The sequence below is a fragment of the Leptodactylus fuscus genome, chromosome 2 (assembly GCF_031893055.1).
Source record: "Leptodactylus fuscus isolate aLepFus1 chromosome 2, aLepFus1.hap2, whole genome shotgun sequence".
In the NCBI taxonomy this organism is placed as follows: Eukaryota; Metazoa; Chordata; class Amphibia; order Anura; family Leptodactylidae; genus Leptodactylus; species Leptodactylus fuscus.
This window is the reverse complement of record NC_134266.1, coordinates 138124124-138141434: the sequence shown is the minus strand read 5'-3', so window position 1 is coordinate 138141434 and position 17311 is coordinate 138124124. Positions and strand designations below refer to the sequence as shown.

At 43.3% G+C, this 17311-nt stretch overlaps 1 protein-coding gene across 1 annotated transcript; it reads left to right on the top strand.

Annotated features, from left to right (window-relative positions):
• The first annotated feature begins 5171 nt into the window (after window positions 1–5171).
• LYPLA2 (lysophospholipase 2) lies at window positions 5172–16635 on the top strand. Its single transcript, XM_075264728.1, has 9 exons — window positions 5172–5355; window positions 5539–5570; window positions 7879–7944; window positions 8033–8080; window positions 8163–8233; window positions 9482–9555; window positions 12253–12354; window positions 13812–13985; window positions 15963–16635. The coding sequence occupies exons 1-9, from the start codon at window positions 5278–5280 to the stop codon at window positions 16011–16013; spliced, it is 696 nt and encodes a 231-aa protein (XP_075120829.1). The 5' UTR covers window positions 5172–5277; the 3' UTR covers window positions 16014–16635.
• The last annotated feature ends 676 nt before the right edge of the window (window positions 16636–17311 follow it).

Here is a 17311-nt window from a genome sequence, read left to right as displayed (position 1 = left end):
GATCTATTATGCTGTTTATTTTGGCTGCAATACAGACACTAACATTTATATGAGGTGAAAGCATGTCTTCTGTCCTATGAATTGTATTGTAAGTCCTAAAGTATGTGGAGACCTCTCTTTATTATGGAGCCCAGGCATTGTTTCAAAACCTACTGCAAACATGCAAACGCAGACATGTACGCTCCATAGATACTATGCTGACAGTAGTGCAGATTGTACTGGAGAGGTCAATTACCAGATCTTGACAAATTTTGCATCCTAGAACAACACTGCCTTTAGTTTGTGAAGTTTGAGTTCAATGGGAAGTGAACTACCCTACGGCTATTATAAAGATCATGGAGCCAAATGCTTCCAAATCTGTGTTGGGTGTAGTATGGGAAATTGAAATCAGCGCCCTACAGATGATCCACCCAGGAGCCAGCTGTTATGCTAGGTTTACACCTGCGTTCAGGTTGCTGTTCTTTGGATCCACTTGGGGACCCTAAAAACAGAAACCCAGTCTGCTTAAAAAGCGGTTACTCTATAGACCCTAATTGGGTCTGCTGGGTTTCTGTCCAAAAAATGCGAATTCCCCGAATGGAGATCAGTAGGGCCCCCTACTGCTAGGATATTTATGGGAGCCAAACCAACTACTTCAGCTCTATGCTGTGTGTAGTATAGGCAATGGAAGCTGGTTTAAACAGCTGACCCATGTGGGTGGCGGCTATTGGCCATTTTACCAATCAAAAACTTATGGCCTGTCCTAAGGATATGCCATAGAAAAATTCCTGATGAACCCCTTTTCTGGTGGTACAATCAAATATGGCTTTTTTTCTGAGTTTGGGCTAAGTCCCCGTGACGGGTAATAATACTACAGTATGCGTAGACAATTGTATGCTGTAATCTCTGATAACAGTATATGTAAAGCCTTTTCATATTCTGGCATAACTATGCCCTGATGTACAAAGCAAGATCTGTAAAGACAAGGTTTGACAACTATGGTGGCGGAAAACTCAAGAGGTCCAGAATGCAGAGTGTAAGACGTAACATCTTGTCTAGCATTGGTGCTTGACCTCTACAATGCTTTTCTGCATGACTGGCACAAATTGTTAGACACACTGTGAAACCTTGTGGAAAGTCCTCCATGAAGCGTGGAGGTAGTTAAAGCCACAAAATGGTGCCCAACTGAAGCTCACAGGTGTGATGGTCAAGCATCCAAAATGTATAATAGGTTACTAGACTTACTATGATGATAGATCTAACAACATAAAGCTAGGCTCACTTCTGTGATCGGGTTACCTAAAAGTAGTTACCTTAGGGCTAGTTCACACGGAGTAAAATGGTCAGGATTTTGACGCGGGAAGCCACGTCAGAATCTGGACCAAAATGCGCAACTGTCGCGGCTTCTTGCTCCAGATTAGGCCCAAATGAATGGGCCTAGTCCGGAGAGTGGTGTCATGAGGCGGACGCCGGGGCTGAATCAGTCGCGGAATCCGCCTGAAGAAAGGGCAGCTTGCTTCTTTTTTCTGCGAGTGGGAACATACCACTCGCGGAAAAAGGAAATGACTGGCTCCCACTGATTTCAATGGGAGGCAGTTTTCCGAGCAGGATTTTGACACGCATTCCGCGTCAAAATCCTGACCATTTTACTCTGTGTGAACTAGCCCTTAAGAAACCCGTGCGAATCCCATCCCCACTTTGCGGAAAAGATCGCAGCGCGGACACGCTGCGATCTGCAAAGCCGTTGCGGCTTTGCAAATCGCAGCATGTCAATTATATCTACGGAAACGCCGGCAGCTTTCCTGTAGATATAATGTTAGAGAAAGTCTGCAGTGGAAAACTCTGTGAACTTTCTCTTAAAAGCGCTGCGGAAAGAACCGCAATGCGTTCGCGCAGCGGTTCTTTCCGCAACGCTTTAGTGCTGCGGATACGGCCCGTGGGGCCTTAGCCTTAAGGGGTATAATGAGTATTTTGACCTTATAGCCATTTCACAGATTTTACTAACCTTGGGATGTGTAGATTAAAAATTGCAAAAATGTCCCTTTATCTCCAAAGTTTTCATTTTCACAAGCGGTTGAATGAGAAAAAGCCCCCCACAGTTTAACAATTTCTCCTGAACACGGCAGTATGTGATCATAATCTGCTGTATGGGTGCATGGTGGGGCTCAGAATGGAAAGAGCGCTATTTGGATTTTGGAGGGCAGATATTGCTGGAATAGTTTTTAGGTGCCATGTCACATTTGCTGAGCCCCTAAAGTACCAAAACAATGGAAACCCCTCAAATGTGACCCCATTTTAAAAACCACACCCATCAAGGAATATTATCAGTTTGAGCCTAAAAATGCATCCCAAAAAATGTACAAAATGAAAATTGAAATTTTTAAAGAAATATGCCATTTTGGTGCCCAATACTTTGCACCCACTTTGTGTTGTCAGAGACCTGAACACCTAAAACTATTAAGGGGCCATCCCGAGGGGCAAAAAATTATATATGTGGGTGTAAACTGCTGCTTTGGCACTCAACAAGGTTCAGAAGGGAAGGAGCACATCGTTTTTTAGCTTTTGGGGTACAGATTTAGAGGGACTTTCTGGGCACCATGTTGTTTTGCAGAGCCCTGGAGGTGACATTGAATTCCCCAAGAAGTGACCCCATTTTGTAAGGGCAATTTTAGGGTCTCTGCAAATGTGACATGGTGTCCAAAATCCAACAATTTAAATCTGCGCTCCAAAAGCACATAGCTCTCCTTCACATCTGTGCCCTGCTGTGTGCCCAAATGGCGGTTTATGCCCACATGTATGACACTGGTGTACCCCAGAAAACGTACTTAATGCCATATGGGAGCGCTATTTTGGTTTTTGGAGCAGAGTTTGGTTTTTGGACGTTATGCCACTTTTGTAAAGCCCCTGAATTGCCAATAAATTGGAATCCACAGACATGTCACCCCATTTTAGACACTACCCCTCAGATGGAATTTATCAAGTGGTGTAGTGAGCATTTTTAACCCTTGAGTGTTGCATTTATTTAGTTTCCAGAAATGAATGCAAATTAAAATGAGAAGTTAAAAATGAAATTTTTCCAGAGTTTTTCCATTTCAGTGCCCAATATGTTGTGCCCAACTTATGTCAGCAGAGATACACACTCCAAAAACTGTTAAGCGGGTATCCCAGACACAACAGCTTTTAGAGCGTTCATCTCTGATACAAGTTGAGCACAACATATTACTCACTGAAATGACGGATTCCTGGAAAAATTATTTTCACCTCTCACAATCAGCTTCGTATTCATTTATGGATAATAAGCTATAGCAACACTTGGGGGTTAAAAATGCTCTCGGTAACCCTGAATAAATCCTTCAGGGGTGTAGTTTCCAAAATAAGGTCTCATATCAGGGGATTCCACTTTACTGGCGTTTCAGCTCTGCAAGTGTCATGGCTTCCAAAAACCAAACCGTCTAAGTCTGTGCTCCAAAAACCAAATAGCGCTCCTTCTCTTCCGTGCCTGCATGTGCCCTAAAATCAGTTTATACCCACATATGGCATAAACTGCAGTTCGGGCACACAGCAGGGTGCAGAAGGGAAAGAGCGTTACGTGGCTTTTGGAGTACAGAGTCAGATGTTTGGTATCTGAATGTCATGTCATTTTTGTAGAGCCTGTAGGGTACCAGAAAAGTGTATTTCCCAAAGGAGTGACCTCATTTTGAAAACTGCACCCGCCAAAGAATTTATCAGGGGGTGTAGTGAGCATTAGTATCCCGGACGTGACTGCACAGAGGATGGTGAATAGTGAATATGTAAACTGTGCAAAGTACATTGGGAACACCAAGTTCCCTACTATGTCCCAGTAGCTCCTATGATTTTTGAGGTTTTATAACTTTATTAATTTTTTTCATACACTTAATTTTTTTCACTTTTTCATGTGTCTCTTTTTAGGACACTTGAATCAGTTGATGCTTTGATTAAAGCATCACTCATTCTCTGTTATAGATTACAAGACATGAGACTGCTCATGTCTTGCAATCTACAGAGGAACTCAGCCAATTCAGATGCATCGGTTGACTTCCTACATCGCCGGCAGGATCAACCAGGTACTGGGGGCACCAGGCAGCCTGCCAGACCCCAGGCTAAATATTACTGATAGCGGCACCCTCAGATCTTGCTGCAGGGGATGCCGGGGGTACACAGACTTGGCGGAACCGCTTGGATGCCGCCATCATGTTTGATGGCGGCATCCAAGGGGTTAAAACGTCCGGTCGGAGCTCAGCTCCGACCGGACGTTACGGAGACGGATGTTAGCTGTTAGTAACAGCTAACACCCACTCCCGATCCCCATCAAGGGGCCGTGAAGGCCGGCCGTATTTTTACAATTGGCTGGTCTTCAGAGAACACGACCACTAGCTGTAAATATACAGCCAGCGGTCGTCATCCAGTTAATGAGCGCGTAACAAGCAGCTCCCATTGATTTCAATGGGTAGCGCACGTATGTCAGCACCCACAGAAATCAATGGGAGCCGCTTTTTACGCTCTCATTCTGAACTAATTTTAAGTTCAGAATGAGCGGAGCGTAACATCGTGTGAAGGCTCCCTAATAGTCAACGCGTGGAACCCACCGGAAAATTCCAGTCCGACCCTGTTGGCTCCCTTAGTCCTCATTTTGTGAATGCAGTGACAGGGGCTGGATAGTTAACCTCGGGGGCCCCAGGTTGCAGTGTAATGGTTGTAATAGTTACAGATAAAATAAATGAAACATTTGAATCACCCCTTTACTAAAAGTAAAAGAATACTGAGAAACACATGGAAATTAGATATATCTGTGTCCAAAATATGCCTGATTTACACAAAAATTATTTTCTGTACAGTGATTGCCATAGCAGGAAAAAGCAATAGACATTCTCCAAAATGGTGGAAATAAAAAGTACACCTGGCCCCACAAAAAAAGACACCCTATGCAGCTCTGTACACTGAAATATATATAAAAGTTACAGGTGTGATACTATTGCGCTCTAAGAAGCGTTTCGGGGCTAACACGTAATTAATAGCTCTCACCCTCAATGTATAATATATATTTGTAGTTAAACAACTAGAAAAATTTAATCTTCTACAGCGTTTGGAGAGTTTCCGCCGCACGTAAGATGGCGCCTTATTTGCATCTAATCAATAGCTGCGTGAGGCCGTGACGTACGGGGAGAGGCGCGATCACGTGCCATGCGCCGGGGTTAGATCCGCTTAGCGGCTGCGGCTCATTGTTTCTTCTCGGGAGGTCAGAGGTCACCGGGGCGGTGTGTGACATCACTCCGGTGCATGTGCGGAAACAACATGTCTGTGCCGCTACTCACCGACGCTGTGACCGTACCCGGAGGGGAGCGAGAGACCGCAGCGGTGAGCACATTACTGTTCGGGCGGTGAGGCATGTAGCTGGAGCAGGACGGGTCGTTGCAGTGGAGGCTGCGGTGCCTCACGTCTCCGAGTACTGCTGCTTCCCTGCACCGGGCTCCAGGGTGGGGACACTATGTAGTCAGTGCCGGCTCAGTCCTTTCTTGACTGTCTGTCTCCTGTCCACAGGTAATCTTCCTGCATGGCCTAGGGGACACTGGGTAAGTTCTCCATTGTCTTCAGATCTGTCCTCCCATCTGACAGCTGCTCTTCTCATGATCATCCCAGCATGCAGGCCGGGTGCCAAGGGAGAAGGAAGGAGGCTAGTGCCAATGACATGGAGTTGGATGAGTGCGGAGCCTATTATATCCGTGATCCGGCCTATCCCTAATGCTGATAACAGCTGTGCAAGCCTTCCAGCTTTGTATATCACTCCTGTCTGTGGTGTTTGCTGCTGTATGTCACTCCGGGCTTGTATTCACATGTAGCGGATATGTGGTAGAAAGCTCAAGCAATGGTCCAGGAATCCAGGCAGTAATTCATTGTATCCATTGTATATACCTGAATGGAGGTTTAGTCGCTTTTTTTTTTCCTTTTTTCTTTTTTGCTATCAACTTGACAATTGTGAAAAGCTTATAGCTGCTGATTCCTTCCAAACTATGGATGACGTGCCAAACTTAACAGCATCATAGGCATATACGAGACAGTTGGGTCATTAGATCCAAGGTCATAATGAAATTTGTGGTTGTAATATAGTCTGGAATATCCAGATACTTTACATCCATGTGCAGGAATCTACCATTCCCCCAAGCTTATTCCACTGTCACCACCATGTTACAGAGTATGTTACAGTGGAAGCAAAATATTTGTTATATGTAGAATTTGATTTGAAGTCTTAAGAAAACGAGGCAGTTGTTGCATTGGGGAGAAAGCTTCCTGGACCTCTACTCCATTCCTTGTCTGTGCCATCCTATGCAGTGGGAGTTGACCCTGCTATGACATTGTCCATCTACTTGAGCAGCTAATCTACATTATTCACAAAATCTGCAAAAGTGACATGTATAACAGAAGTATGTTGTATCACTGCAATGTGCTCTGCAACAAAGTGGGGACAATTGAATATACTTGGGTGAGGCAGTAAATTCCCTTTTAAAGGTTAATACAGGATGAGACTTATGGAAACAGGGAGATATTGAACGCTAAAACACCCACAAGCCCTTATAGACCTGGGGCCCAGTGTCCCAAGTCGCCCTGTAATAAAGCCATTCGTGCCCACAATAAAAGCTTTATACCCACCCTGCCGCTGATGGCTTTGTAACTGGGGGATTAGGGACACTAAACCTCTAGTCCTCTGTGGGTGGCTTAGTGATCCAAATCGCCCTGACAGATTCTTGCTAGTTTTCAAACTGTGCTATAAGAAATAAAAGCTGAGCTGTGTTTGGTAGCTATTTTTATTAAGATTTTTTTTGTAAATCTTCCTCATAATATTGACTTTTTTTGTAAAACTCTGGACATCTTTTGAACCTAATACTTTGTTAGAGCATTTGTTGTAGAGTCAGGATCTATATTCTTTAGAGAGCTGTTGGGTAAATGAGAGACACACATACTCGCACTGCTTAGCTGAACAATGGATGTGTGCTGCACAAGGGGTGGGGAGAAAGCCTAAGGCTGGGTTCACATGGCAGAAAATAGAGAAATTTAAGGTTACTATCCGCATCTGAGTAGCTCAAATAATTATGCTCGTGCTGTGAACGTTGAGGCTGAATCAACGGCAAGATTGGGTTGGGAGCCACTGCCAACCATTGAAAACAATGGGAGACAGAATCAAGATGGAAACCCCCTTATACTTAGTATAAATCTGTGCCAGATTTCTCTGTGTGAACATAATCTCAGGCTCCTTTTATAGTTCTGTTGTCACTCATTCTTCTGCAGCATCACTATATGGGGTTTAGTATGAACCCCTTTATTTATTTTTTTACTAGTACTGTATACAGTGTTAAGCATGGCAATGGTATTTACATTTATGTAATTCATTGCTGCTAAAATACTGTCTACATCAGTGTAGAGCTCTATACCATCCTGAGACACTTACCCTCATTCACACACACTGAGTTTAACATGTGAAACTCAGCTAAGTGTTGGCCAAATTTACTGACCTGAACAGTATGGAAGATGGACTTCTAGCAATTCAGTTATCTATATTGCAAGGTTTCACTCCCTCGCAGCGCCATTCTGCCCTGTACCATAATGTGTATGAGACACTATGTTGTAGGGAGCAGGGACTCCTAGCACCATGGATAACTATTAGTCTAGCAGTCCCTCTCCCGGCATACTTTTCGCCTGTGAAGCTCAGTCCATGTGTTGGCCAAATTTACCGACTCGGTAAATTTGGCCAACACATGGACTGAGCTTCACAGGTGAAACTTGGTTGTGTTACTGCAGGGTTAGACTTCCTTCTATGGGAGTTCTAAGGACAGCCGATCTATTGTGGCATCTGATATGTTCTAACCATTCCCTCTTATACCATAGACATGGCTGGGCCGAGGCACTGTCTGCAATTAAATTGCCTCATGTGAAATACATATGTCCTCATGCGTAAGTATGCATTTGTTGGTCTCTTCTTTGTTTGTCTTGGTGATGGATAAGATAAAGAATGATAAACTATAACCATTTCTGTATACAGGCCTCGCATTCCTGTAACACTGAACATGAAGATGGTGATGCCTGCCTGGTAAGTCTGTCTGTCCTGAGAATTTTCAAATTGACAGAATACTGGAGTTTCTTCTTACAAAACGTCTATTCTTTCCTTGTAGGTTCGACTTAATGGGCTTGAGTCCAGATGCTCCAGAAGATGAGGCAGGCATCAAGAAGGCTGCAGACAGCAGTAAGAAACCTCTAGTGCCATTCTTTTCATTTAAAGGCTTTGTCAGGGTTTAGATATTGATGATCTATTCTTAGTATTGCTCATCAGAATAAGATTATGGTCTAACACTTGACACCCCACTCATCAACTGATAGTAGGGGCTGCGGCATGCTAAAGAAGCTATAACAACACTGCTCCGTCCACTGTATAGTGGCTATGCTGGTTTAATGCAGCTTGGCTCAGTGTGACCCTTCACAATGTGACTCTGTCCTGTCGGTGCTGAACACTATCATAGCCTGTAGGGGCACCACCCTTTGACAAGAGGCATGGTAACACCCAGTTGTCAACTCATTTATAAATGTTCATGAGGAATTGCAGATAAATGGCAATGTGCTATGATTTATGATAAACCGGTCTTGAAAGATTTCATAGTGAAAGTATGTATTAACATAGGTATTTCTGGAGTGGTGACCGATCTTCTTTAACCCCTTGCTATTATCCTCCATCATAGTATAGTGGATATGGGCACTTTAAATATTGCTGGTGCCTGCTCTGATGCAGAGACCTGGTAGAAATACTCATGGTCAGAATTTGCTTTCCTTGCAGGCATTAACCCTTGAAAAAGGCCCTAATTCCCTTCCCCCCCTGAGAACTCTCCCTTCCATGCTGTAGAGTTATAACATTGGAGCCGATTTCTGATATTAGTGAGCTTGACTGATGTCGATTGATGGCAAATAGCTGTCCAAAATATAATCTCTATTGGATTTTTTCACTTGTGTATATAAAGGATCCTGGTCATTGTAGTTGAGTGTTAGCTATATGTTACCCTTGGCACCTGATGGGATGGTCCAGATACACCTCCTGAGCTCCTCTCCATTAGGCTCCGTTCTCATGGAGTAACGCGCCACTCATTTAGACACGTAAACACGTATCCGAGTGAGGCGCTTCAAAACAGATCCCATTGACTTCAATGGGTGCCGGCTTCCGCACGCTACACATTGAAATTAATGGGTTATAAAGCCTCCCATTGATTTCAAAGTGTAGCGCGCGTAAGCCGGCATCCATTGAAGTCAATGGGATCTGTTTTGAAGCGCCTCACTCTGACACTTGTTTACGTGTTTAAAGGAGTGGCGCATTACTCCGTGAGAACGGAGCCTTATGGTACGCAGCTTAGTGCAGAAGTATTTAAGTCATGTGCACCCTTTACAGATCCTGACCATATCTGCTCTGGTGATTTCTTGATTTTCTGTTTTGTCTTTCCATTTTTAGTTAAAAGTATCATTGAACATGAGGTGAAGAATGGAATTCCAGCCAATAGGATTGTCCTTGGAGGATTTTCACAGGTACCTAGTGTGCATGTTGTGTATGCCAACATTGATATTAAATAATAGAGAGAAAATGCTGAAGTTTGTAGCGCCAGCTGCTCTCCTGTGTTTGCATTATACTGATGTTTCCTTTTGCCAGATACTCTTAGCTTAAGATATTGAGCATTTTGGTTCTTTTGTAGGGCTGTAATTGGTGAGTTTGTGATAACGGTGAAGGCTGATGGAATTGTATTTTCATATGGAATATACATTAGATCTGTTTTTATAGCTTGTATGTAGTTTAAAAGCAGATATTTAAGAGGACCTTTCATCACTTGGGGCACATGCCGTTTTATATACCGCTAGAAAGCCGACAATGCACTGAATTCAGTACTCTATTGGATTTCATGTTCTGTGCCCTGAGTTAAGAGCTATCGGTGCTGGTAGCGTAGTTCACTGTCAGAAAGGCGTTTCCCTCCCCTCCTGATAGTGCTTGTCCATAAACGAGTACTGGGGGGGCGTTTCTCCCCGCTCACACTGTACAGCGCTATAGGCGCTGCTTTGAGGAAGGGTGTTTCTGACTGTCAGAAACACCCTTCTGATGGTGAAGAGATAGGTACCAGCACCGATAGCTCTTCACCCGGGGCACAGAACATGAAAGCCGATAGTGCACTGAATTCAGCGCACTGTCGGCTTTCTAGCAGTGTATAAAACCACATGTGCCCCAAGTGCTGAAAGGTCCTCTTTAAATTAATGAAACCGTCATCTAAACCCTTTCTCTGCCAGAATGGTGGACTTGGTGTTTTGAAGCCAACATTTTTGAGTAACAGCAGACTGAGGTGGAAGCTGAATAGACTTGCAGTATTCATTTCTACTTATATGAAGGAGCAGTACAGTAAATGGCGAGGGACACATGAACTTTTATGCATTTTATCACCCCTTTTATAATTCAGAGAGCATACTTGCTGTACATGACTTGGATTTTACTCATTAAGCAGCTGTTCATGAGTCAGGGTTGTAGCCATTGTCTGTGCAGGTTTAGCAATAGCTATTGGGCCTTAGAGTCTGAGAGGGCCCAAAAGACTCCCTACAACATAAAGCACATACCACATGCTATCTATAATACTGGTGGTTTGATGTTGCAGTTAATATTAGATGGTATGTTGGTAGACTACATGTGAACCTTAGTTTTATAAAGTAAAAGATTGCTTGACCTTGGTTTCAGCATTTGTAAGGGCAGTCTATTGTTGATTTAGAATTTTGTGGTGTATATATCAACTTTGCATTCCATAAACCATTGTTTTTGCATGTAACCTTCTGCTTAAATGTAAGTTGGAGGCAGAAATGTAACACATTAAGGGCATATTCATAGAGTATTTTGCAGTTGGATTTTGACGCAAAATCCGCCTGCAAAAATGGGAGCCGCTTGCTTTTTTTTCCGCTAGCTAATAGCGGAAAAAAAAGAAGTGACATGGCCTATTATTCCATATCTCGGTCCATTCATTCAGGCTAAATCGGGAGCAGGATGCCGCGAAGGATTGCCGATGCTGCATCGGCATCCCATCGTGGCTAGTCGCACAGAATGTTCACAAGGCGGAAAAGTTTTCCGCGATCTTTTCCTCTGTGTGAACATATTCTAAGGGGTTTTCTGAGCTTTATACTTTTGTTTATATTTAACCTGACTGCTAGAATCTTCTGTCAGCAAAATGGTTAAAGGTAGTTTACTTAGGTCTTCTTTAATGTTAGTATTCTTTCTCCATCTCTATCAAATCCCAATTCTTCAATAGATGCCGGTCTGGTAATTCCGGTGTAGTTGTAATTGTTTCTCTAGCCCCCATTGTTCTTTAGCAAAATGTGCTGTTAGGGTCCTTTCACACGGAGTAAAGGGGCGCTGATTCTGCCACAATTCTGCTACGGTACTGTCACGGAGCAAAGGTATACGTCTTCCTCCGGATGGTCTTTTGAATCAACACGGACGCCAGAGGTCGGGAGACAACAGCAATTTATTGTAATCCACAAAGTTAGTAGCCGGCAGCGGTCACATCAACCGTAATAACAATAAGTCCACAGAAGTCACAATCCAATGATAACTTTGGTTCCTTGGTCCTGTAACTATATCCTGGCTCTCTGCAGAGCTGTGCACAGGCCGGCTAACACATACTAACTCCAGCTACAACTATATACTAAAACTGTTACACCTATATCTGTGGGTGGGAAGGGCTGAGTCACAGATCCTTCCCCCCTCACCTATGCCAAGGAGAGCAGACTCCCTGTCTACTATGGACAATGCACCATCCAACATCTTCTTGGAGACACTGATCAGATTATCTCCACCCATTGTCCTCACTGGTCCTCACTAGTTAGAGGTATTTGCATACAATGTGCTAACACACTAGACCCTAATCAGCCAACTACACATTGATGTATATAACAGGTTAGAGAATACATTCCACATGAAATATATATTACACATTGCCTATAGTATAGACTCTAACCATCCCGTGACAGGTACCAGGACCGATAGCGCTTTACACTAGGCACAGATCGGGAAAGCCGACAGTGCGCTGAATTCAGCGTACTGTCAGCTTTCCAGCAGTATATAGAACTGCCTGTGCCCGATCTGATGAAAGGTCCTCTTTAAGTGGTACATTATGATGGCTTAGTTTATTTGTATATCAATATTTTGTACATGCAATAACTGCATAGATTATAACCCATGCTTTTTGTTTTTTTTAGGGAGGCGCTCTGTCTTTGTATACTGCTCTGTCCTGTCAACACAAACTTGCTGGAGTTGTTGGACTTAGCTGTTGGTTGCCGCTGCACAAGACATTCCCTCAGGTAAGATTAGAATAAATGTTAAAGAAACCTCCAATAAATAGGAACTACGCTATATTGGTTGCTTGTACTGGTAAACATATTCACAGCCAACACAGAAGTAAACCAATACGGCAGGTTGTGGGGAATAATCTCGTGTAGACCTGCACACAATGGAGATTTCCATTGTGTGAACATGCCTTTACAGTTTTCTGTTTTTATTTATATAGTTTCTCCTTGACCTTTTAGCTAGCTTCTAAGTTTGCTGAATGCTATTAAGAAAACTTCACCCCCCCATGTTTTCTTTCTTGGTAAAACAGACATGTGACTACTAGAGATCACCAGATCCGTGAGAATTGGTTTTCCAAGTGGCTAATTTCCAATGACTGAGCCATATTTCTCTCTGATATTAGAAGCTTGAATAAGGACCTGTATTAAAGTTGATATATGGGGACTAAGTTTCATCCATTTCCAACCCATGTTCTGTCAGTGCTGCATGTCTGTCTTCTGGGCTGGTTCCAACTGAGGGTCATGTGGTTGGCACCAGAGTTGATCTGCCTCTTCCCTCCTTTCAGTGTGTATTACTCGCACTATGGGGGATGGCTTTACTAGCCAGCCCTCATGGTACAGCTAATACTAATGAATACTGGAGAGGAAGTAGGAGGATCTACTTGGGTGTTGGTTTCACTCACATAACCTTGAGTTCAGACTAACCCGAAAACCTGACATTCAGCCCTGACAAAACCTAGGATGCAAAAAGGTAAAATTTAGTCCCAGGAACGCCCTCTTTAGGCAGGTTCACATGAAGGCATTTGAAGCAGATTTTTAGGCGGCACTGGCCAGAAACTTTTTTTTTTTTTTCTTTCTAGATCTTGCTGTGATTTCTGTGGTTGAATGAGCTGCAGAAGCTACAGTGTGAAATAGAGTTGAGCAATTATCAAATGACCATTTACAACAATTTTACCTCAATTTTAATTAATGAATCATTTTGGTGTCTCCCCTTTTTACATGTATATTTCCATATTATAGTTGAACAGGCAGTGACATATGCTTTAGTCAATGTGAGACAGGATGACATGGATGTAAAATAATTACAATAATCAGTATGAGCAAATTCATATCCATTATTTGTGCTCACTTTCCATTTTGGTTATTTTGCAATTAACTGCTTGAGGCCATACATTGCTCAGCCCCATTGTGTTAGGCTATTCAGAATACAAACCCTCTGCTTCAGCTTTCCACCACAGCTTCCTCAGGACCCAGTATTCGTAGAGAAATTTGAGGTGTAATGACACCTCGACTTCTTCTCCAAGTTCCTTTGTATGAACCTTCTCTTAAAGTATATCAGCTTCCATAACAATTTGGAGGACACAATGATATTAATGAAGTTATTGGAAATGTCATTTATGATTTTATTGTATTGTAGAATATGCAGTGTGCTACATCTCCCGTTTTTAAAAGATGGTTTTCCTTTGTCGCAGGCTGCATGTGGTGTAAATAAGGACATCTCCATCCTGCAGTGTCATGGTGAGGCAGATCCTATGATTCCAGTTCGCTTTGGAACGCTCACCTCAGAAAAGCTGAAATGTGTGGTGAACCCATCAAAGGTTCAGTTTAAAACATATCCTGGAGTCATGCACAGCACCAGTCAAGAGGTAAATATTGTGTTGCTGGCCTTAAAGAAGACCTTTCATGTCCCCAAAAATGTGTGCTATTATATACTAATAGAAACAGACAGTGTGCTGAATTCAGTACACTGTCCCGGCATGTGCCCCGCTACCGTAGAAATCGGTGCTGTCCATTTCAGAAGGGCGAGCCTTACAGCCTAGCATCATCGCTGGGCTTTGAGGACCTGCCTCCCCTGGATGTAAACTTCGACAGCCGCCTCAGTTTCTCGCCGCCCCCTTCTTTGCAGATGATCCTTCCTCCTATAGTTCTTCTCGTACTGCGCATGTGCGAGATTTTAATCGCGCTGTACATGACTAGCTGCTATGGAAGCAGTGAAGAGGTGTAGAAGGAGAGATCATCTGTAAAGAAGGGGGCTGTGAGAAATTGAGGCAGCTGGTGATGCTGCAGTGCTCAGGGAACAGTGAGAAGACTTCCGGTGCTCCCTGAAGAGTAATTAGCATATCAAGAAAACCGGGTTAATTAAAAAAACGGCTGCATTGCTCAGTGAATGAAAGGTATACCTAGAATAGCCTTTCTAAAGGCTATATGAAGATATGCTTATTTAAAAACAAAAAAACGATATAGCCAATATGTAATGTCAGGCAGGGGTCGTGATTTAGAGCTCCAATCAAGGCAGCCAGTGTCAGAGCTCAAAATCACACCCCTTGTCTGCTCCTGCCTGATACCGCTCGCCTGACAGTACAGAGTCTAAATAGCCTATCCCAAAACTAACTGTACTGATTGCTCAGGAATGGTGGGGGCTAGATAAAAAAAATTCCAACTGGGCTGGAATCAATGGAGCAGCAGCTATTGATAGATGTGGTCTGGTCTGGCCTGGCCAGTTGACTTCATAGCCCTGATTTTCAGGCTGCCTGTCTATTTACTCTAAATAAAAATAAATTTTGGCCAACGTGTGCCTTCATCCTAAAGGTAGCTGCACACAACTCAGTCCATGTGTTAGCCAGATTTACCGGCTTGAACTTCATGCTGGGAGTGGGACTCCTAGCATCCTAGTTATCCTTGATAGTAGGAGTCCCTACCTCCCAGCAACATACTGTCTCATACCAATTACAGTACGGTACAGTGTGTTACCTGGAGGTAGGGACTTCTAGATAACTATAGGGACTGTACTCATTCCATAGATAACTATACTGGCAGAAGTCTCGTTCCCAGCATGAAGTTCAAGCCGGTAAATGTGGCTAACACATGGACTGTCATATGCAGCTACCTTAAATGTTAGGGTAAGATCACACGATGTAACGCGCCGCGTGATCTGGCACGTATACGGCGTGTGTGAGTTTGCGCGCCGTATAGGCTCCCATTGATTTCAATGAGAGCCTGGATCGTATACGCCGCGTTATTTTGGCCGCAAAATAACACGGGGGGGGGGGGTTCCGCTTGGGCCTAATCTGCATTTAAAAAAATAAATAAAAAAAGTGGTTATCTTAGGAAACCTGTTGACCCCATAGACTTTAATGGGGTTCATGTGGTCTCTGCATGAAAAATATGGAGAAAAAAGTGCTGCTTGCAGCGCTTCTCTCTCCACATATTTCAAACAGAGAAGGGAACGGAATCCCCGATGGCAGATGTGATCTGGGCCTTTGGGAAATGCACATTAGACTTTTTGGTGCAGATTATGCTAGGATTCTGGCACATTTTTCTTAGTAAATCTGTGCAACAGTTTTACAGTCACATATGTTAGACTCGTACATATGCTTGTATCCATATAATACAGACCCTTAAAAATGTAACAGCCTGCTAAGTTAGGTCTTGTGTATTCAGGGAAGAAGGGATTGCAGCATGCTCCATGGAGGTATTATCCTTTAGAAGCATGGCTTCCATGGGTGAATACAGTTGTGATTTGTTGTCCCTTTACTAATGGAGGTTGAGTATAAGCCTTGGAATCTTTAGATGGTCCATAGCCTTTCATTAACTTTTTTTTTTTTTTTTTTTTTCCCTTCTAGGAAATGATGGCAGTGAAAGATTTCTTGGAGAAAGTAATCCCAAGAGTGTAACTCCTAGATGGTTGCACTGCAGGAAAATGCCTCTTGGCCTCACCTCCAGTGTTTCTTCCCTGAGCCCGTGTCCTCTTACTCACCCACCCCCCACTCTGTGCTGGTTTATGATAAAAGTATTATCTGTCCTGCCAGATGTGATTGGAGCTGTTTAAGGTACAGGGTGGGGTGTTGCTGCTCCTACAACCATTCCATAATCCCTGCAAAAAAAAGAGAAAGGCAGGTTCTATCATTGCTGCTGCTTTTTCAGATCCTTGTAGTGTTACATTTCATATACTTCTGCTGTCCAGGTCCTTATCTAGTAACAGCAGTAAGCTACCATATACCTCAGAGGAGCAGCTGAGTATTGAGATGCGAATGTACCTTAAACACTCCGTCCTTCAAGGAGCAGAGCTCAGGCCCATTACAGCTGGTACTGTGCCCCTTATCTAGGTATTTTCACAGTTGTCTGTCCCAGCTCCAGACAGATGTTTTGCTTCTGGCCTTGCATCCATGTTCTCTGAGCTCAGATTGTGTATGTGTAAGGCTCAGCATGCTCTGGGAAGAGAGCAGTGTACCTACTTAAGCAGCATTATTGTCATTTTTGTTTTTTTTATTCACAATAAAAAGCCTTCTACCCTTTTTTAGTCATTTATTTCTACACCTAACCTTCTTAAGAGGAAGCCTGTCGGTAGGAAAATCTGTAGCAAATTAATGCATACCTTGCTGTTCCTAGACTCTCCACAGATGCTTTTCTTATTCTCAGTTGCAACTCATTAACTTTACAAAAGTCTTTTTTTTTTTTTCTCCCCTGCAAACTAGCTGAACAGTGCTTTACGGTTGTTTCTACACCTGCCAGGACTTTGTGCTCTGCTCTTGCTAGCTGCGTATAACTGCTGCCCAGTTCTACCCCCCATATTAACTAAATGACCGTCCAACCATGCTCATTGGAGCACATCTATTAAGCTACTTGCACCTTATTCTTGGTGTGCATTGCGCCTTTTTGAGGACTTTTTCTGCGCTACGCTTAGTTTATGCAGCATTTGCGCCGTTTTTTTCATAGTGTTGTTCTACTTTTACCACGTTCTAATTTTTGCCGAGTAAAGGGGGCGTGGCCTAAATGGAGATCCTTTTTATGCTGTATTTACTAGTTGTGTTTTTGGGGTTTTTTGTTTTATAAAAAAAAAAAAAAAATTACAAAGACACGCCAGTCCAGGGGCAGCATAAAAGATCCCTGGCTAGTAGGAGAGCTGTGCTGAGGTGGAAGAGAAGAATGGATACTGGGTGGAGGGCATATGCTGGGGGTCACAGTAAGTAGC

Bases quoted from the DNA above. Each gene is read 5' to 3' on its own strand.
- LYPLA2 (XM_075264728.1), top strand. From the start codon at position 5,278: ATGTGCGGAAACAACATGTCTGTGCCGCTACTCACCGACGCTGTGACC. The intron at 8,081-8,162 runs GTAAGTCTGTCT...CTTTCCTTGTAG, and splicing joins AAGATGGTGATGCCTGCCTG to GTTCGACTTAATGGGCTTGA. The intron at 13,986-15,962 runs GTAAATATTGTG...TTTCCCTTCTAG, and splicing joins TGCACAGCACCAGTCAAGAG to GAAATGATGGCAGTGAAAGA.